Raw genomic sequence first — 22,817 nt, 5'->3', positions numbered from 1 at the left:
TTAGTAAATTACTAAGAGCAAAGTCCTCCGTGCAGCTGAAGTCTCATGAAAACGTAACTCTTTGTCTCCTTCGGAGCGTATCTGTAACTAGGCAGTTTCTGAAACTAGATCAAAACATTGTGGTTGATTTGCACATTCCAGGAACTCACGGTCAAAACACACTTTCCACATCTGGTTGCGTCAGCTTGTCAAATCTGATCTGCCCTATCCTACTACAGATCCTTATTTAAAGGTTAAGTTTAAACTTGATCACAGTTGTACATCAATACAACGCTTACTTCACTAAATGACTACAAAGCGACACCGGTGACTCCAGACCAGCTACAGTGGAACAAACCTGGGAGCCGACACCTCTGTGGGCAGCAGCCACATTTAGAGGTGGCTTATGTGGCGTCCAGTGGATAATTGGATCAAGACTCTCTGCTCTGTGCTCTGGTCACTGTTGTTGTTACACAACAGAACGGTAAAAATTATCATCAGGTCATTGATCCTTCTTCTTATTAGGCGGCCATGTTTAAAGCTGGAATAGCATCACTCTGTTTGCGCCCGTCACATTGATTTTCATTTATTTAGTTTCATTATTAGCAAGTATTTCTATGAACAGCTGGAATGTGACAAAAGGTTAAATAATTGCAGATAATTGTGTAAATGCTGTTTTGTTTGTAGCATTGTTAAATGAGTATTTTTACGGTTTTACGCAGTCTGAATTTACCTCGATCTTTAACTTATTAAAGCTTGTCTGTCTGCTTTGGCTTGGGACAACACAAGGTCCTGTCTTTGGCCTGTTGCTCCATGTACCTGCTGAACTCTGAGAAAATTTCATTTCAGCATTAACCAGAGCCGCTCAGGGGGCACATTTAGTACCGTTACCCATTAGCCCAATTACCTTGGATACACAGCTCGGCCTATGATTGGTGCTGGGGGTCAACAGTGAATGTCAGCCTCTTCAGCTGTGTTTGCTTGTGCCTGCTGGCCTTCTTTGGACCACCGCCCGATGCTCCCACTTTGAAGCTTTGCTGGTCGTGGAACGCTGGCAAACCTGGAATAAATCTTCAGCTATGTAAAGAACACTGACGTGCATTTAGTGTTTAGTGGATGGATGGTAGATTTGAAGGTCAAGTTGATGACTAGAAACCCCAACCTGACGCTATATTGTAGGTTAAGCTGAAGCAGGCAGGTACTCATGAGCACCAAAGGCTGTAATTGTACTGTACTTTACTATATTTAAGTACTCTAGTACTTGACTTGCCCCAACATCTGCTTTTAATACAAAATCAACAAACTGAAAGCCTAGCTGTTTCACTGCACAGAAACTGTTCCTTTAACTGTTGTTTAGCATCTCTTTGTGGTCATGTTGCGCTGCATGCAGTGTTTCTGTGCGTGATCTTTTTGATTTCTGGTTGTGTGTGTGCGGTTGTATGTTTGTTGTTCCTGGTACGTACTGTACCAGGAACAACCACAAAGGCAGTTTGTGTAGCACACAGCATGATAGCGCTGCGCAAATTAACAAAGTAGTTTGAAGTAATAATGTCGTAACAGTCGCTCATGGGTTGGGTCGGCACATTGTGTAAGTCGAATACCTAAAAAAGGTTTGAACTCTTTCTAAACGCGTAGAGATGAATCCAACGCCGGAGCTCATCCGCGTTCACGTTAAGCTGCTGCAAGCACGGCGGCGTTTCAACGTTTCGTGATATCCTGAGTATTTATCACCTTTTTTTCCTTTGACTTTTTTGTCAATATCTATTTTATCCAATAAGATAAAGTTATCTCACTGCAGTTATGTATTTCCTGTTAAATGAGATTGTCAGGTTGTCAACACTGTTGCTAAAACCTGCCATAAGTGTTGCCATAAGACAGAGTCAATATATCAATCTGTGATATCAGACTGCGATGGAATGGGGTTGGAAATAACATGCAATCAGTTTCTGATAATACAGCAATTAATGACCATCAGGGATGACAGCTTAGGCGACGATTCTTTGTGTCGTATTTGTTGGAGGTTTGTCAGTTGAGCTGGTTTAATGTGAGTTTGTGCGATGTGTCACGATGGGGGTGCAGGAGATGAGAGTATTTTAATTTATTTAATAAAACATCCATATTTGGTGTCCTTCCACTGAGACGATATCACCAAGCAAAATATTTGCGATTTGAAGCCACGGCTCTGTTTCTAAAGACACGAGTGGAACGGTCTCACTGTGGACGCCATCAACTTTATCAGGAAGTCCGACATGTCCAGTTATTACATTTTTATTCTAGTTAAAAGACTTTAAATTAGACTAGATTACTAAGATTACAATTACTTTGATTACTTAGAGATTTCTTGGCAGATGCACAGAGTGGTTGTTATTATTAACTGTGCATCTGACAGTTGCAGCACTGCAAGTTTTTGATATTGTTTTAGCAGCTCTCTGACCATCAGGTTTGCTTTCATGGGTGCATTAAATCTGTTTCTCTTCTTCACAGCGCAGGAGTCGTTAATAAAACTGTAGATCTGGTCATTTAATGCTGGCTAAAAGGTGAACTTGTGACTTTTTGCACAGCAGCAAAAGTTTGTCTCAGGATATACTCGAAATCATTTGACATTTTGCGTGTGTGTGTGTGTGTGTGTGTGTGTGTGTGTGTGTGTGTGTGTGTGTGTGTGTGTGTGTGTGTGTGTGTGTGTGTGTGTGTGTGTGTGTGTGTGTGTGTGTGTGTGTGTGTGTGTGTGTGTGTGTGTGTGTGTGTGTTGCTGCAGGCTGCAAACAGCTACTTGAGGGACCAGTGGTTTCACTCCCTGCAGTGGAAGGTAAGGTCACTGTTTTTTCTTTCTTTAACTATGAATTCAATCATTTCTTCAGCCTCATTAAAGCTGCAGCCTTCACCCTGTCCTCCACTTTGTAAAGATTACCACACACGGTGACATTTACTGCAGAATTATCATCTCAAAACATCAGAAATGGATGTTTATTATTGCACACCTTTCCCCAACCCCACACAGCATTTTATAGCACTTCATGGACCTTTATGAGGACCAGACCTCTAAACCTGTCAGGTCTGAATCCATGCTGTGCTCACAGAGCTAAATAAAGCTGTACAAGGAAGTATGCCTTAGTACTTGCAATGACTTCTGCACTGTACAAATGTTTCAGGTTAGTGTGTGACACACACGTTTCCTGGGACACCTTTAAAATAAAAGTCCAACACAAACACGGAGGAAACTGTGACAAAGGAGGACCAACGAGACAAAAACCACTTTTATATTATTTCCTAATGATTTGTGTCTGCTTTGCTTATCATTGTCATACGTTTATTTGGCTTTTTTTTAGGTGTTTTGTACATTTTTTCCTTTTTTTCTTGGCTCCATCCAACTATGAGGAACTTTTTGTCTCTTTGTAGCTGTTCTGTCTCTCTTTGCGGTCTGTGTCTTTCCACAGTTGTTTTCTTTCTGTGTATTTTTTGTGTGTGAGCTTAGTTTTTTTCTTTCTTTGCATATCTTTGCAGTTCCTTTTGTCTAAAGGTGGATTTACGGTCTTGGATTTGTATCCATTTGCATAAGTATTTGCCTGCGGACAGCCTCGCGCACCTTCGCCAACATGTAGTAGCTGTTTGTTGTCACCAACAGTGGCACAAACAACCATCTGTGGGTTGGTGTTGCTTGTGCTTTAGTGGGTCAATAAGTTGCAGAAGAGCGAAGTTCAAATGTAGAAAAAGCTGAAGTTAAACTGAACATTAAAAACGATAAAAAGCATTCGCTGCTCTGTTGTCTGTGCTAAACTCAGCTGTCACTCAGCTACATCATCGAGCTATGTGGCTGTTTTTTCTTTGTTGGAGCATTGTACACAAGCAGTTTTCCTGGGCCCTCCAAAGGCAAATACCTGTGCAAACAGACACAAACGCAGCACCCTGATGTGTCATGTGCAGTCCTGCGGCCTTTGGGCCGGTGCTCAGCTGTTCATCGCATCGTTTCTCCTGCAGAAAAAGATCTACAAGTATCGCAAGGTCCTAAACAACCCGAGTCGCTGGGACGTGGCGCTAAAGGAGATCAGAGCGCTGGTGGACATGGCTCTGACCTCACCGCTGCAGGATGAATCCATCCACCAAGCTCCACTGCACATCATCTCCACCCTGCTGGCTGAGGTAGCACACTCACTCGTGTTGCGTGACATTGCTGTGATGATGTCGTTTCCTTTAAGGTGGAGAGCTTCCATCGTTAGACGTATTGTTAACTCCGTACTCATAATTAGTTCTTCCTTATTTTTGATTTTTTCCTTTGCAGAACTCAAACCTCAGTCCTCAGGATCATGAAAACATCATCGTGGTAAGTTTGCTGTCACTGTGCACTAAACTGATATTTAACAAGTTTATTAATCGTTAACAAGCTTCAGTTGCTTTGCTCGTTAGACTGAAGAATATAGATTGTCCCCGTGTCTCTCTTTATGCTAGATTTTTTTTATTTGTGTGTTTTCGACCGTGGCGGTCGATACCCACGCGGTGGTAACTGGGCAGAGCAGGGGGAGCTTGATGCTTAGGGAAATTGCAATGTTTGTGTAGCTCACCTGTGGCCTGTTTTCACACAGCTCCTTCACCTGACAGCATGCTGGCTCTGGGCCTGTGTAAATAAGAGATATGATATGGAAATAGTCACCTGTATGTGTGCGTTTGTGTGTGTACATGTGTGTTTGTGCAGGCCATCGCTCCTCTTCTGGAAAACAACCACCCTCCACCTGATCTGTGCGAGTTCTTCTGTAAGGTGAGCTCTTGTGCATCGGATGCTGAACACGTTTCTTCTGTCGTAAATATTGCAAATAATTAAAAGCGCTTCCTTGTTGACGCCCGTCGATCTCGTGTGTTGCAGCACTGTCGGGAGCGACCGCGGTCGAGCGTTGTGATCGAAGTGTTCACTCCTGTGGTTCAGAGAATCCTCAAACACAACATGGTGAGATCGGCTGAGTCCAGTACCGCTTTTCTGCACAGCGCCGTTTTTATCTTCTTCTTATTTTAGAATTCTTAAAGTAATTTTTTAGGAAGCAGAAGATTTTGCAAGACCAGTGATTCCCAGCAACGATAGATCTGCTGTAAAAATCTTTACTGGTTCCACGTAGCCCACCTCCCCTTTTGATGACTGTTTATTGCAGGCAGTTTTGTGTTTTTGGCTGCAAATGCCACATTCCTGTGGCGTCTTAACCCTGGGAGCTTTCTGTTAGCTGTTTGGTGCTGTGTTGTAATTTAACGTCGTATCACCCACCAGATCATCTGTGACCCATCTAAGGTTAGGGTTGGACTGTGTTTTGACGTCATGCTAAATTGGTAAATATTGAGAAATCCCTCAGAGACCGTTAGCTTTCAAATTAAGGGTTTCTGCAGAAGCATTTCCATGCAGGCAGAAATATATTTCAGACTTTGTAAATGTTAAAAGGTTAAAGTACTTTGTTCTCTGTGGTTTTCTCTGTTTCCACTGGAAAAATCTGATCTCAGTGGATGACGACGCGCATTTTGCTCAATGAGAGAGTTTAAATCCGTCTGCTGTCTTCAGTTCTGTGAGAATTTAAAAAGCATGAATGAATGAATTGCCATGTAAAGTTCCCACAAGTGTCCATAAAGTCCTGTACAAGCCCTTGGTTCATGAGCAGCAACTTAATAGTAGCTAATGAGAATAAGAAAAGTTTTTATTTCTGCATATCCTTTATTCATCATTCAATTTTGTATTTTGGATGATATATTCCTAACTCTGCTTTTGGCTGTTGCTGACAGGATTTCGGGAAGTGCCCTCGTCTGCGTCTCTTCACTCAGGAGTACATCCTGGCTCTTAATGAGCTCAACGGTGGAATGGAGGTGGTCAAGAAGTTTATTCACAGGTGAGCATGTGCTGCTATAAATCTGTAATCCGTGACTCAATAACTTCAGACTACAGCCTCTATTTAAAGATGCAGTGAGGTGGGATTTAATTGCTCTGGAGGCCACAGCTGTAGCTCGCGGTTAGGATGGCAGGATGTTTAAAAAGGGGGAAAAACGTTTTTGGGGCATTGCCTTCAATACTGGGTAAACATGCTGCGCAGACCAAAGCCAGACCAGTCTACTGGAAACCAGAAATAAGGCTACGGCGAGCCTGAGAGAGGCCGTGTGTTCAGCTGAGCTTTATTGAGATGAAAGTTTTAAGAAAAAGAGAAAAATGTTGCCAAACCATCAGATTGTAATTTGCCTGAACACTTGGACAGTTATTTATTTATTATTATTTATTTTATCAATAATATAACATCGAGTTTGATGACACTGAGTGTGTGTGAGGTGTGTGTTTCTTGTCCACTTGTCCTCGTGGTAGGAACTGGGCACCAACTCTACAAGCTCTTTGAAATCTCATAATAGACAATATAATAACACATAAGTAGCACATTAGTTTTTTATTTGAATGATTCACAATCCAAGAGGAAGTGAATATAATTTGAAGCCAAAGGCTGTTGGATAAAATGCAGCACACTGCAGATATTTCCCGTACGCAAGGAGGAACTGAATCTGTGTGAAAACCAAAGAGCGGTAGGCCAGCAGTTCAAAGTAACAGGCCAGTGTTAAGATTCATTATTGAGGAAGGGTACAAGAGGTGATCGAAGAATAACCACACCAATCCGGCCGGGTGAAGTCAAACGATGATTTTAATGAATACACGCGTGGGAAGACACTCTGTACGCAGACAGCCAGTAGTCTTCAACTTAATCAAAGCATGAACAGATATTTTATAGCATCAGGGTTTGTTTACTGACGCCCCTTCATACGTCACAGACACATTTTATACATAGATCAGATCAACATCATCATGACTTTTCACCCAGAAAATCATCTCCTATTTTCATGGCTTGGTACTTTCCGTTCTTATCTTAAAATGAATTGTTCCTCTTTCTTGTCGAGACAATTTTGTAGTTACAACCAAACATAACTAACCTCTTCCTCTAAATAAATCTAATTTAAAGTGTGTGTGTGTGTGTGTGTTGACCTCACATGCTCTTTCTCAATTCACCTGTTGCACTTCTGACCTTTTACCAGACCAGAAGCTCACTGAGACTATGTGTATGTCTTCTACTAAATAAATGTTTTAATCAAGAACCTCTACTAAAACCTTAATATAAAATGATCTGATCTTAAGGCCTTCTTAAAGCTATCTGTTACATTGTTAAAGTCTCGTCTTAGCCTGCGGCTCAAAATAACTTCCTGGTTTCACTTCTGCATACAACTTCCTGTCAGCCTGCAACTCAGTCTTTCTGAAAGAGACACTGTTTAAACCTTGGAATGCAATATCCATGCTGCAAATTATATTATTAATGCAATGACAATTATTTAACAATAGCAGTAAAATAATTTCCCTCCTCGACACTCCCCCTTTTGACCTCTGGAACACCAGAGGTCACAATACATTGTGTCCTCACGCAGACCCTTCTCTGGTGGTCTCGAACCTCGAGATCTCCAGGATCCTCGCCCCTCCTGTGGTCGCCGAGATCAGTCTTCTGCAAAGGAAACAAAACACCTTTTCTTGCATCTCCCTAACTTATCCTATCTGGGACTCTTTAATTAAAAGCATGATCCTAATTATGCTCTTAACTTATTGACTTGTATTTATGTATACTCTTCAACGTTACTCATCACTTTAAAATCCCTTTAAGCGCTGGTTTCACGTCCGGTTGCTCGCTCTATTTTCCCTTATCTGATCATCAACATCCTGTGCACAAATTGTCGCTGCTGCAAGTTAATCTACTCCAAAAGAAAACAACCACTTTAATCAATTAAGTTCAAGCATATAAGCAATTACTCCTGTATACATTTCATCATAACTAAATGCTGCCTTGAAACAACTCCTATGTGTTAACACTAACTTCATTTTAAAACCTCACATTTCCTATGTTATCACCTGTTTCGGTATAGCCTTTTTATTTCATTTTGCTCCTTTTAATGTAACAATACCTCCTAATTCTAGTTTATCAGACTTAACCAAAATATATGCTTTCCTTCCTCTTTGGTCCTTCTTTAAGTTCAGTTAAAAGCTAAATGAATTTAAGGCCTTTTGCCTGGAATCAATACTGTCATGTGTGTTTCTTAACTCTGTGTCTGTAAGCGTGTGCAATCCTTCATGAACTCATATTATCCTCACAGTAGATTGGCTAATCATAGCGCTAGCCAAAGGCTCGTGACCCTCCAGAGACAAATTTGAGCCACAACTCCTTTAAAAGCACAAAATGCAATATGTATAAAAATCATTTCTATTTATAAGCTCCCCCTTTTATCCTAAAAATACCTCCTATGTAATATCTGTATGTGTAAGCCTACATTATAACCACTACTTCTAGAAATCAAAAAGAAATCAAAGCTGTTCTACCCCTTCAACCCTCACTAATTTTCCCTCTAAGAATTATTCACAGCTTTGAAAAACCGGCATTGTATCTTCTAAACAAGATTCAGTTCTGTCATGGTCCTGGGCCATGTTGGCCCAGTATTCTTGGTTCCTTGTATTTTCGCTCCTTATTTAGGCCAGGTTTTCTGAGGTGTCCTGTTGTGGTGTTCCCTAAGTGTTTTTCCCTTTGTGACTCTTACCCCCTTGTGCCCCTCTGTGTATTTATGAGCTCTCGTCTCTCTTTGTGTTTATTCCATGTTTCCCCCAGCCTGTTATGTCTGTGTTCTCCCCGTGCTTTTTCTCCTCCTGTCTGAACCTCTGTGTACTTCCTGTTTTACTTTGACAGTCTCTCGTCAGTATGCGTAATGTTGTGTTCACTCCTGCCCTGTCTCGTTATGTTTATCAGTGTCACCTGTGTTCTCCACCTGTGTGTAATCTCCCTGTGTTCTCTGTGTGTATTTCCCCGGACCTCCCTGCATCCTTGTTTCTGGTTTGTGTTATTAGCTTACCCAGTTTTCCGGTTTCTTGTTTTTCCACCAATGCTGTTTTGTGCCCACCGTTGTAAATAAATATTCACCTGCACCAGAGCTGCCGCCTTTTGGGTCCTTTTCTACAACTCCACACGGCTTGCCTCGCAAACCGTGACAAGTTCACTTTTAATCCTTTAACCTTAACTTAAAAATACCAGTTTCAGTTTTACCATATCCAAATGATCAAAAACCCAAAAGGTCCTAAAATGATCCTAAATTATTAAACAATTAAATTATTAAACCCTAAACCCCCCTTTATCTTGATACATTTCATGTGTCAAGATACTATACAAAACTTAAAACTGCTCAGTTTTCCCCACTCATGATCCAATCTATGTCATAAAAATAAACTTAAAACAGAACAGTTATCAGTCATGTGTTTCTACAAGTAATGGTAACTGAGTTACATCAAAAAATATTTCCCTTTTAGCATTTGGCATTCTCCCAACAATATACTATAATCTCATAATCTAACCCCAGTCAACAAAGCAAAACAGAAATTTTTCTGGTAAAAGCAAATTGTTTGTCCACATTAATTCATCCTCACTCACATACAGTCTCACATTCACTCACATGCAGTCACACCATGTATTTGCTAATGGTGGAGCTTCCCGCGTCAGATTCTCCACCCTCAGCAAAATGAGCTCCGTCATTTTTATTTTCCATAGGAAAATATTTCTTCATGCTTTTGGACTGGATTGACTCGCATAAAATCCTTTTTACAGGGACTTACGACCTTGATCAGTCCCCACAGGTAGCTCTCCTCAGCCAATTGTAATCTGGAAAGCCCCCTTATATTTGCTCCTCCCGAGAATTTTCAGCGCCGTTATTCACTGTTGCAGGCCTGCTTAAAACAGAAATGAAAAATAGAGCTGATTGTTAGCTCATAAAAACAAAACAAAATCACCTGACAGGTTTTCTTTAAGTGCACTGTTACAAAATAATGGGCCCAATTTTTTAGACATGTCCATGTTTCCTAAAACTCCCTCTATTAAAAACAAAACAACAACAACAACCTACCTGACAGAATCAACCCATCACCACAACAACCTTAAACACACAAATCTTGCCACCACATAATTTCACCTCCTCAATACACCAAAAGTCTCATTAAAACCACTCAATTTGCACACAAAAATCACCCCCTTATGCTCTATAACATACTTCAATTCAGCATAAAACCCCCTTACGACATCATATAATCACTAAACTATAAATTTCCTACCCCAATCTGCACTTCTCGTCTCTGCTATGCTTCCTCTTCCTGAAAGTCACAGTCACACACACACTCAGGAAGTTCTTTCGTCACCACACACTCCAGCTAATTTGCATACTGAATCATCTCTCAAGAAGCTGTAACAACAGAAACATATGTTTAAACATTCCCAACTCATTAAATCATTTTATTTCTTCCAACAGTGATCACTAGTGTTGATCACTCAGTACGAGAGCACTCCTAAGTCACTCTTTTTTAAAACTACTTTAATCCCTTTTTCGTTTTCATAACTCCCTTTGTCATATGGCTTATTCTATTCCTCAATTACAAACTCAAATGTATTTTATTAAACATTCACACCATTGTATCATTCATACAAAATAGCAAGCTGTTCTTCATTGCCTATGTTTGTGTTCTTAGCCAGGTTTAATCAGTGTCTATGCATTAAACTCCATGAGCTTGTCTTGTCTTTATAAGTTTAATGCATTTCCTGTTTGTGTGTGTGAATTTGCACATGGTGCTTTTACAGTGTGTCAGACTCCTTCATAATTTTGCCTTTAAACAGTCAATTTTCTCCTCCCCAACTTTACTAACCCAAATTCTGATTTCCTACGTTAAATAGCAGCATTCCTTGTCCTCAGCCAGAAGGTAGGGCTCCACTTGCCACTTTCCACCTCCACCCTAGCCCAGCGGTCTTACCCGTCAGGTCCGAGAGTATTCGTGACTGTGCCTGCCTTAGGTTGTCCCAGGGTTTCGAGGTGGGATCTTACCCGTCATGGGCTATCCAGCCTTCCATACTCGCCTGATACGGGGCCCAAGTGGGCAGGGGAGGGAACACACTGGCTCTGGGAATTAAAGGAATGTAAGCTGCTTCCTTCATTGCATCTTATGTTAAACTATCTCTATAATAAGCTATCTCAATTCTGACTCCTTCCTAGAATAATTTCACATATGGCACTTTGTGTATGTGTGTTTTCTATTCATTAATGTAATTGTCAGTTATTTTCTCTCTTCATTTTACTTTATTTATCTGTTTGTTTGTAACGTTCTACTTTAGTTCTACTAAACCTTGATGTAAAAAACAATACTCCCTTATTTCACGCACACACTCTGCATTTTGCCTACGCACACACTTCTCTCTCAGACTTCCTCTGTTCACACATCACCTTGCACTCACTCTACTATCAACTTTCATAGTGTTATTATTATTTAGTATTTTGTACACCTCACACAGAATCATTCAAATCGAGTACTCACAGCATTCACATCACAACCTTCAACTTTCACTTTCGATCCTGCAAGACGCAGAGATAGACATCTCCTTCACCTAACATAAAACTAAATTACCATATCAACATACAATTACTGAAATTCAAACTCAAATACACCGTTTGTTTTAATAAAGTCAAAGAGTAAACCGGTGTACCAAGTGTATGTACTTATGTGTTTTAAACTGAAAGAAAAAGAAACTCAAACTCTTATAACATCACTCATGCCTCTCTCAAGTTAAAAACACTTCCAAACTTTAAGACATCCTACTTTACATCACCAAAGAAATACCTCTCACACCTTTATTCATCATTCAAAACCTTCTAGTCACCGCATTCACACTTAAACTGTGACTAGAGTTGAAGAATATAACTCAAAACACAATTTCCTAAGAGTATTTTAGACATGCTTGTCATAATCAAAAAAGCAAGTAAAAAACAAACAAACAAAAAATTGAAACCTCCATTAATTCTCACCGCACACACAAGAAATTGAAAAAATAAAACCCACCAGCAACTAATGCTGGAGAAAAGTTACTACTGAAAGTGATGTGTTAGTCTTAAGTATATACAGTGCACTCAATATATTTATATATCTACATCCAAACTCAGTCAGTTACTATGCATCCCCTACGGCAACTCAAAACTTTATTTATAGTCCTTTACTAAACATAAATGGCATTTTAAACACACACTCAACACTGTTTGCAGCAGTATTTGTAAAACCAACTGTGGCTTAAACAGTTCACTGCTTACTCATTTGCATTTTCACTCACACACACCGTCTAAAAATAGCAGCAGCATTGCCTCAGACTCCTTTCACACAGAGATCTCTTATTACAAAGACGTCTTATATTTACAACTACTGTCAGATCTGTCAGCTTTAGCGCCTAACCAATTTCGACAAATTTAAAATAACCGCCCACCAATTAACCAGTATCAAGACTTTAACTGTTTCTGGCCTCATTTCTAAAATCCCTAACTCAATTTAAAAGCGTCAACCAACCCAAACTTTTTTGAAGTTTTAGGTTAAAGTTACACGCCCGAAGTCCACTTCTGCTGGCCAAAAAAGCGCAGATACCGTTGCAAACGGTAAGGAGATTCTAACTCCTAGTTATTCTGGAGTGCCCCAAACTCCACAGTGACCAACTGACTATCCCTCTTCGAGGACAATGTCTAAGCGTCCTTGACATTGGCAAGCGTTACCTCTGAGCACTGCGCTTCCTAGCAGACTCGAACTGCCGTTCTAGAATAATTTATAATACTTTGAAACAACAATCAACACCCGAAACAAGTGTATAACTGAGGCAGGTGCAACCTAGTGGCCAATTTGACCGCTCAGGTCCACTCTTATGACCAAATTTGGACTCTAACCAACACAATAACCAATTCCCTACCAACTACTTGAGACTCTAACTCAATTTCTTTGGGACTTCAACCCATTATTTAAACTTTTCTTATCAGACTCTTAACTACTTTCATTTCTTCTTAGCAGAACTCTAACTGCTTCAACTCATGAGATTTTCATCAAAATCAAAACAGACATCCACCAGTAACTTCAGTGAGTAGACTTAAATTTTATCATGTCCAATTTGGCACACTTTGGAAATAATTCAACAGGTAGTGCCTTACCTTTTGGATAAGCCGGCTTATGCCCACTCACTTAGACCACTGGAATTCATGTCTGCCCGTCAGACCACCTAAGACCCCGGATTTCTCCGTCCAAACCTCCAACTCTCCTTCCCCAATAACCGGACGAAGCCCCCAAATGTTAAGATTCATTATTGAGGAAGGGTACAAGAGGTGATCGAAGAATAACCACACCAATCCGGCCGGGTGAAGTCAAACGATGATTTTAATGAATACACGCGTGGGAAGACACTCTGTACGCAGACAGCCAGTAGTCTTCAACTTAATCAAAGCATGAACAGATATTTTATAGCATCAGGGTTTGTTTACTGACGCCCCTTCATACGTCACAGACACATTTTATACATAGATCAGATCAACATCATCATGACTTTTCACCCAGAAAATCATCTCCTATTTTCATGGCTTGGTACTTTCCGTTCTTATCTTAAAATGAATTGTTCCTCTTTCTTGTCGAGACAATTTTGTAGTTACAACCAAACATAACTAACCTCTTCCTCTAAATAAATCTAATTTAAAGTGTGTGTGTGTGTGTGTGTTGACCTCACATGCTCTTTCTCAATTCACCTGTTGCACTTCTGACCTTTTACCAGACCAGAAGCTCACTGAGACTATGTGTATGTCTTCTACTAAATAAATGTTTTAATCAAGAACCTCTACTAAAACCTTAATATAAAATGATCTGATCTTAAGGCCTTCTTAAAGCTATCTGTTACATTGTTAAAGTCTCGTCTTAGCCTGCGGCTCAAAATAACTTCCTGGTTTCACTTCTGCATACAACTTCCTGTCAGCCTGCAACTCAGTCTTTCTGAAAGAGACACTGTTTAAACCTTGGAATGCAATATCCATGCTGCAAATTATATTATTAATGCAATGACAATTATTTAACAATAGCAGTAAAATAATTTCCCTCCTCGACACCAGCATGACCTTTCTCCTCACTGCGTGAGACAAGCCACTCACTTTTACCAACCTCTACACTTCCTGGAACTGCCGACTAGTATTTTGAGCCAAATCGGTAGCATTTCTGAGCTAACACCGTCATTGTCTTGTCCTTATCATCTCCAGCGTGACAGGTGTAGCCCGCTACACTCATAGTAGAATCACTAGCATTCCTAGCTATCCTTTACAGGTCACTAGTGACTGGCATTCCTAAAGAATTCAAGTATACAGTGTTTTGTTTAAGTGCAGGTGAGGCTGTACCCCCAGAAAGCTCGTACACAGTTACCATGTACAGGGAGTGCAGAATTATTAGGCAAATGAGTATTTTGTCCACATCATCCTCTTCATGCATGTTGTCTTACTCCAAGCTGTATAGGCTCGAAAGCCTACTACCAATTAAGCATATTAGGTGATGTGCATCTCTGTAATGAGAAGGGGTGTGGTCTAATGACATCAACACCCTATATCAGGTGTGCATAATTATTAGGCAACGTCCTTTCCTTTGGCAAAATGGGTCAAAAGAAGGACTTGACAGGCTCAGAAAAGTCAAAAATAGTGAGATATCTTGCAGAGGGATGCAGCAGTCTCAAAATTGCAAAGCTTCTGAAGCGTGATCATCGACCAATCAAGCGTTTCATTCAAAATAGTCAACAGGGTCGCAAGAAGCGTGTGGAAAAACCAAGGCGCAAAATAACTGCCCATGAACTGAGAAAAGTCAAGCGTGCAGCTGCCAAGATGCCACTTGCCACCAGTTTGGCCATATTTCAGAGCTGCAACATCACTGGAGTGCCCAAAAGCACAAGGTGTGCAATACTCAGAGACATGGCCAAGGTAAGAAAGGCTGAAAGACGACCACCACTGAACAAGACACACAAGCTGAAACGTCAAGACTGGGCCAAGAAATATCTCAAGACTGGTTTTTCTAAGGTTTTATGGACTGATGAAATGAGAGTGAGTCTTGATGGGCCAGATGGATGGGCCCGTGGCTGGATTGGTAAAGGGCAGAGAGCTCCAGTCCCACTCAGACGCCAGCAAGGTGGAGGTGGAGTACTGGTTTGGGCTGGTATCATCAAAGATGAGCTTGTGGGGCCTTTTCGGGTTGAGGATGGAGTCAAGCTCAACTCCCAGTCCTACTGCCAGTTTCTGGAAGACACCTTCTTCAAGCAGTGGTACAGGAAGAAGTCTGCATCCTTCAAGAAAAACATGATTTTCATGCAGGACAATGCTCCATCACACGCGTCCAAGTACTCCACAGCGTGGCTGGCAAGAAAGGGTATAAAAGAAGAAAAACTAATGACATGGCCTCCTTGTTCACCTGATCTGAACCCCATTGAGAACCTGTGGTCCATCATCAAATGTGAGATTTACAAGGAGGGAAAACAGTACACCTCTCTGAACAGTGTCTGGGAGGCTGTGGTTGCTGCTGCACGCAATGTTGATGGTGAACAGATCAAAACACTGACAGAATCCATGGATGGCAGGCTTTTGAGTGTCCTTGCAAAGAAAGGTGGCTATATTGGTCGCTGATTTGTTTTTGTTTTGTTTTTGAATGTCAGAAATGTATATTTGTGAATGTGGAGATGTTATATTGGTTTCACTGGTAAAAATAAATAATTGAAATGGGTATATATTTGTTTTTTGTTAAGTTGCCTAATAATTATGCACAGTAATAGTCACCTGCACACACAGATATCCCCCTAAAATAGCTAAAACTAAAAACAAACTAAAAACTACTTCCACAAACATTCAGCTTTGATATTAATGAGTTTTTTGGGTTCATTGAGAACATGGTTGTTGTTCAATAATAAAATTATTCCTCAAAAATACAACTTGCCTAATAATTCTGCACTCCCTGTAGTCCTCTAGCATCAGCTTAGAGGACGAGTATCGTTAGACTCACACTGGATTTAGATAAGTTGCAAGTCGTCCTCTGACCTGCACGTTTGCTTTGCAGCATGCACGGGCCCACAGGCCAGTGCCCTCACCCACGTGTCCTGCCAAACCTGGTGGCAGTGTGTCTGGCTGCCATTTATTCCTGTTATGAGGAGTTCATCAACAGGTCAGTCACGCCCATATCCACACGCAAACAGTATCTGCTTCTTCTTCTGCTTCTTGTCTTTTCCCTGAACTCATTTAATAAACGCTTACTCGTCTTACCACCTTCACATTCGTCCTTCTCTTCTTTCCAACTCTCACTCAGCCTGTACGCTTGTTGTTGCATCATCTCAGAGTTTTCATTTTGCACTTTTTATACTAGAGAAAGCTCACTGCACAGCATTCATCGAGAGTATTTACACCATTGCTTCTAAGGCTCCTTTTTGCTGCTGTTCCAGCAGAAGGGTTATTCTGTTGTTTGCCTTCACGTTGTCATTGATTAGACAAACACATGACTGGTAATTTCCCACATCTTGTAGGACTAATATGAAGGAAACGATACAAACACCAATTTGCAGATGTTACCAGGAAAGCAGACGGTAACTGTTTCGATCATCAGACCACATTATGCCATTTATAGCCCTAAACTAATCTGCAATGTTCCAGAGTGCCACAGAAATACATGAGCAATTATATACAAAAGAATAAATGGAAAGTAATTAAATACATAAGCTGATTATGTTTATTAAGAAGAATAACCTGAGGTTTGTTGGGTTCTTGCAGGACTATTCACAGTTTCCAGTTTTGCTTCTTATTAAATGCAGCTCAGTGCTTGTGGATGCTGTGGCATCAGCCATTGGTGTGTGGATTTAACATTCAACATCAGCATTTTGGACTTGGTTTTTATTTATTTTAGAACTATTTTTTTGAAATGTGTCTTTCTGGTGTTTCCCATCTGGACTCTTTGGTGGTTTGACGGGCCCTCTCAGCTCATTATCACCATCCCTTTAGCGCTGTTCACCCCAGAGAGGAGCCACTTTTTCCAAAGCACTAACCCACGAAGGAGCTGTCACTCCAGGAAACATCGCTTCTGCCTCCAGCTGCACCTCACCTGCGTCTCTCATCTGCGCTTACGCTTTTTCATGCACGCTCTCCAGCATGACCGATGTTTTCCTCTCTTGCTCGTTGCAGTCGGGACAACTCCCCCAGCCTGAAGGAAATCCGAAACGGCTGTCAACAGCAGAACGACCGCAAACCCCCGATGCCGCTACGCCTGCTGCGGCCCGAACCCCCAACGCCACCTCCTGCCACCATCCTACCGCTCTCTACCACCCCCAGTCCTCCTCAGCCACCTCCCCCAGCCCCCACTAACCCCGTAGCTCCAACCATCCCCATCTCCTCTCCGACGTCCTCCCTGCCGCTCTCTCCTCCTCCCTCCGTCGTCAACTCCAGCGAGATCCTGGTGGAGCTAGAGCGGAACAACAATTCGGCAAACACCAAGCGGAAGGGCGGGCCGACGAGGGGCGACAGCGAACCCAACCTTATCGACTGTCTGCTGGTCAGCCCGGCCGTCAACACGCTCTCCATCCAGCTGCCGGCGCAGGCTGACCGAGTGCTGGGCTGCTTCGCTCTCATCCTCAAGATGCTGTGAGTTAATGCGTCAGTGCTGTAGCACGCCAAAACCATTTTTCTCCGGGTTGACAGGGTGACACTGACTCTGTGTTCTTGCTTTGTGACTGTAGGTCAGACTATGACGACTGGAGACCTGCTCTGGCCAGCCTGCTGCAGCCCATCCCCTTCCCTAAAGAGTGAGTGTTCATCATAGATAATGTAGCATATGTTGCACGCTGCAAATATAATAGGATATGCAAATTTAAAAAAACCAGATAAATCCACCATGATGTCACCCAATGGCTTGAGCAGGCTCCATTCATAAACACACAGACACATATTAGCTGAGTGGGGCTAAATGACAGACTAATAAAAAGGAATTTAACTTCTTTTATGTGTGGAATTAAGACAGCGTAGACAGTGAAGACTACACTTCCACATTTCAGCAGATTAAAGCAACTTTAGTATCCAGTTTGATGAAAACACCCACCATCACTTTGCCTTCAGACACCAAACCTTTTCGTACCAGAGCATTCATTTTTCCTCTGTTTTCACATATTCACATTTACTCACTCATCCAGTCATTCATCTTAATCTGAATGACCAAGAAAAAAAGGACAGAACTCGGATTTGGAGAAAAATCTCCAAAAAACGTCTTTTTCTTATTAAAAATGTGTCGAACTATCAAAAAGTATTGTATGAGTTAGAATGCTGGATAATATCATTTATGTTATTAATGATGAAAGACCAAAAAGCACCTTGTGTTCATTGAGGCCACTGAACCTGCGGTCCCCAACCTTATTTGTGCCACGGATAAATACAACAAAATAAAACGATACGACCGAGACAAACTGTGGGATTTTGTAAATATAATAATAAAAGTGAATTCACTGTGTAATTGTGTAACTTTATTAGCAGCGTCCTCCTGAAAATGCGCCAACGACATTCAGAGTAACATCCTCCTCTCTGGTCGCTATGGTAACGCGTAAATATTTCTTTCAAAATAAGACGCGCAGCTACAACAGGGGAAAGAGCCAGGCAAAGCGAGTTAACGATAAAAACGCTGAAAACCATAAATTTCACACCGGAGCCTCAACTCTCGCGGCCCGGTACCAAACGACTCATAGACCGGCCCGGGCAGTGGCCCGGGGGTTGGGGACCGCTGCACTACACAGAGCACTGGGGACTGCTCCAAACAGCAGAGAATTTGGGGTTCCTGCTGTGGGAACGTCAATTAAAACCAAACGTGTGCCTCTGGGGCTGAACAGTGAAGCTGTGCGGAAGCCCAACAAAAACTGCAGTTCCTGTTGTGGCCACTTGAGCCTGGTTCCAAAAACAAGCCAGTCCCCACAGACGCGCTGTCGCTGTCTCTCAGGGTGTGCACATATTTCTGATGAGGACCCGTGGGGGTGTCACTGCTGACGTGGTGAGGTACATTACCGTGCTTCCCAAAGGATCGCAGACTAGGGTGGGGGGCGGATTCCTACCCCCAGCGAGCCCGCTGTTGTTAGGCATAAGTAGCCCAGAGCTGTCTTTGTAATTGGCTGCCTGATCCCGAGCTTCATTAATGGCAACTAGACAACAACTTGTTGTTTCGTTAACTGGGGAACCCACCTGCGCCACTGTTACCTGGCTGATGTCTTCAGGCGTCATTAGGAAAAGCAACAATATTCCCCAGAACCCTTTAGCTTTGGACAGAGTGAGTCATCTCGTACAAAGTGAGAAGCATATGCATGCAGAGGACTAATTAACACATGACAAGTTGTTATTCACACGTTAATGATTCCATAATTATCATCCCATACTACATGAATAATGCCACGAACAAAGAGGGTTTTTTAATAGCTATATGAAGTCTTTTTAAATAATACTTTTAAATGATATTTGAACTGCTTCACTGTGGGATCTTCTTGCTGTGTTTTCAGTCGTGCTCCCACCGTTTCAAAACGTCTGGAAACACCGCGGTCTGCCAGCCAAAGCTTCTGTGATAGACAAACGAAGCAACGGAAGCTGTTTGGTTAACCGGTGACGCTTCTTTCCACTCGACACTTTTCAGTGACCAGCATCGAAATTCTTTACTGCTAGCCAAAACATGTTTTGTGAGGTCACAGCAACCTTTATCTTTGACCGCCACGATCTAATCGTTCATCCTTGAGCCAAGTGAATGTTTGTGGCAGTCTGGCAGTCACAGACATGACTTAGATGAGAACGAAACATTCTCTGTGAAATCTGTTGAATAAGGTGGAAACGGGATGTTTTATGCTGTAAAAACTAACAAATATGTAAACACGAGCTTTCGGTGCATTCCATGTTATTGTGCACCAGCTAATTATAGTCATGGCTATAAGAAAAGACTGTCAGTTGTAAGGATTTATGTATCAGGACATCAGATGCACTTGATTAAGGCTCCATTAAAGCAGAGGCATCGGCAGTTTGCAGTTCTGGAGCAGTCAGGTGTGTGTTAACGTAACGCCAAGGAAGAAAGACATCATCTTAGAGGAGCAACAGTTGCTGTGCATCAATCTCAGAAAGGTTATAAGGCCGTTTCCAAACAATCTGTAATCCATTGTTGTACAGTGAGAAAGATTCATGACAAAAAATCCAAGGCAATCTTCAAAGGCTTAGATAAAAGGTTAAAATACAGTTAATTGAATAAGTCGGGCTTCTTTGGAAGGCCTGCAGGAGAACGCCTCTTCTCTCTGAAGAACATGGCAGCATAGCTCAGGCTTGCAAAGCTACATTGCAGAAAATGATTACATTACTACATTACTAAAGCATTTGAATTAGATTTTGTTTAATACATGCTGGCACAGTGTAACATGTCAGGTTTTCTTGGATGTACTTTCCTAATTTTAAGACCCGTTAAGGATTAGATCATTTATTAAGTGTCGATATGTAAAAATCTTCCAATAGAAAGTTTGTGCTTTCTTTTTACTGTGCTTGTATATTTACAGTGACGCACTGATGAGCACCAACATGGTTTTTCCTAGAAAAATGGCCCTCCGTGTTATGACAACAGTGGGGGGGACGTTCAGTAGCATTGCTCCATCTTTTACAGATGGTCTCTGGTTGTCATTGGCTCCTCACAAGAATCTGATCCACTCTGCAGATCAGAACCTGTGGCATATTTTTATAGAGGAAACGAGTGCGAAGTACACACAGAGTCAAGTAATTCATTCATGACTTTCTGTGCAGTTGTGCATTGTAACAAAAATGCACAGTTGTCCCAGAATCCCTGGATTCATCTCCCAGCTCACCAGGGTGTCTCGGCACGCCATTTGGGAATCGCTGATAACAAACAGTTCATAGAAGTCATGCGTACAAGTGCAGGGAAAGTCCTAATGAGCTCTGCACTCCCTCTGCATGTGGACCGTATCCACCAACACAAAGTAACACCATGCCTCTGTGTCAGCAGCTTTACATCACCGTTAGAGAAAGCGCAGACGTGATGTCAGCTTCCAGAAAGGCACGGATGTGCCATAAAGATCAGCTCTGAGTCACGCTGCATGTAAAAATGCGTTCCTGTATTTAAGGCTGTAACACCTCACATATCTCTGTCTTCTCTGCAGGGCTCTTGCACATGCCAAATTCACAAAGTAAGTAACCGAGACGTGCTCCTGATAAATGAGGTGAACTCGAGCTTTCAAACAAACTGACCTTTGTGTCTTGATATTTCTGTCTCTAAACAGGGAGCTGAAATATGTCATTCAGAGGTTTGCAGAGGACCCTCGGCAGGAGGTGTGTGTGTGTGTGTGTTCAGGTTGATCTCTGCTTTAAGCCTAAGAAAGGAGAGTCACCCTGTATGTGTGCTTTCCAGGTCCACTCCTGCCTGCTCAGCGTGCGTTCAGGGAAAGATGGCTGGTTCCAGCTCTACAGTCCAGGAGGCGTGGCCTGTGATGACGACGGAGAGCTCTTTGCCAGTATGGTGAGTGTATGAACACACATGCACACACGTAAGCATCGACACAGTCATGCTGAACTGTAACGTGACCCACCTCCTGCTCTTCCTTCTATCCTCCAGGTTCATATCCTGATGGGCTCCTGCTATAAGACCAAGAAGTTCCTCCTCTCTCTGGCTGAAAATAAGCTGGGCCCCTGCATGCTGCTGGCCCTCCGTGGAAACCAAACCATGGTGGAGGTGGATGATCTTTCTACCTTATAACCATGAATTATGTCCTGCTCTCCTAAATATATACACATTTTGCAGTTGTGTGTCTTTTTGTGGATTCTTTGGGTCACTGTGGGGTGTTTCTACACTGCTCCGTGGTTGTTTTTATTCTAACCTTTTTGGTCTTATCGCATCACATCTCTGTAATTTATCACTTTCTGGTTGTACGTTTTCACATTTTGGTCATCCTGCTCATGTGGTGGACACTTTTGACCACATTTCTGAGGCCATTTTTTATCTCTTTGTTTTTGTTTGTGGTCATTTAGTGTCACCGCAGTAGTTTGTGTACAGATTTTATTTTAGTCTTTATCACTTTATAGATTTTCTGCATCACATTTGGTTTGTTGCTCCTCAGCCTCACTTTCCGGTCGTTTCCTCACTCTAGTAACTTTTTTTTTGGCCACACTGTGGCCATATCTGTCTCACTTTTAAGTCACTTTACCTCTTTATGTGGATGTTTCCAGTCTCGTTTTAATCATTTCTTCTTTTAAAATTAGTATTTATTGCTATATTGTCTTGTTTTTGTTCATTTCTCCACATCTCGCTTTCTGATCATTTCATTATTTTGGACATTTTGACTCTTTGCGGTTGTTTTGCATGGCATTTTGGTCATTTTATTCTCACCTTAGTCTCTGTTTAGTCCACCCATGTGCAGTTTGGGAGTTTATTATTACTATCTGGCATGGCTGTAGCTCAGGAGGTAGTTTAGGTCATTGACTAATTGGTGGTTCGATCACTGGCTGCTCCAGTCCGCATGCCAAAGTATCCTTGGACAACATGCTGGATGCCAAGCTGCTCTAAAAGGATTAATTGGAGGGTGAATGTGAGTCTTAGACATAGAAAAAAGTACTTGTGTGAATTTGTGAATGAGTCAGGTTGAGGTGATTAAGAGTAGAAAATCCATTTACCAACACTGGGCTGCACTACGTGTTGGTTTCATCGCATGTTCTGGTGTTTCAGTATATCAGCAGCTTTAACTTGTGCATGACATGTTTCCAGATCCTGTGTCTGATGCTGGAGTACAACATCATTGAAAATAAAGACACCCAGCTGCAGATCATCTCCACCCTGGAGAGCACCCAGGTGGGGCTCCGCATGTACGAGCAGCTCTGCGACCGACAGAGAGAGCTCAAAGAGCTGGTGAGTTCCAACTCCACCTCTCACTCCCATTATTTAGTAGGAGCGCCGAGGCCTGCAGCCGCTG

General features: G+C 41.9%; 1 protein-coding gene across 3 annotated transcripts in view; it reads left to right on the top strand.

The window, feature by feature from the left end:
• The window catches only part of cmip (c-Maf inducing protein), a 59,995-nt gene that overhangs the window by 29,940 nt on the left and 7,238 nt on the right, over positions 1-22,817 (top strand). For all 3 annotated transcript variants that reach the window (XM_026172486.1, XM_026172487.1, XM_026172488.1), the window contains 14 exons: positions 2,735-2,785; positions 3,955-4,116; positions 4,256-4,297; positions 4,667-4,729; positions 4,835-4,915; positions 5,731-5,834; positions 15,914-16,018; positions 17,026-17,481; positions 17,577-17,642; positions 21,015-21,041; positions 21,135-21,183; positions 21,263-21,370; positions 21,467-21,583; positions 22,613-22,753. In XM_026172486.1, the coding sequence (XP_026028271.1) occupies positions 2,735-2,785; positions 3,955-4,116; positions 4,256-4,297; positions 4,667-4,729; positions 4,835-4,915; positions 5,731-5,834; positions 15,914-16,018; positions 17,026-17,481; positions 17,577-17,642; positions 21,015-21,041; positions 21,135-21,183; positions 21,263-21,370; positions 21,467-21,583; positions 22,613-22,753 (1,572 nt within the window). The remainder of the gene's footprint in view (positions 1-2,734; positions 2,786-3,954; positions 4,117-4,255; positions 4,298-4,666; positions 4,730-4,834; positions 4,916-5,730; positions 5,835-15,913; positions 16,019-17,025; positions 17,482-17,576; positions 17,643-21,014; positions 21,042-21,134; positions 21,184-21,262; positions 21,371-21,466; positions 21,584-22,612; positions 22,754-22,817) is intronic.

This window comes from Astatotilapia calliptera, chromosome 7 (genome assembly GCF_900246225.1).
Source record: "Astatotilapia calliptera chromosome 7, fAstCal1.2, whole genome shotgun sequence".
NCBI classification, from domain to species: Eukaryota; Metazoa; Chordata; class Actinopteri; order Cichliformes; family Cichlidae; genus Astatotilapia; species Astatotilapia calliptera.
Note: the sequence above shows the minus strand (reverse complement) of the source record. Positions and strands in the feature narration are given on the sequence as shown.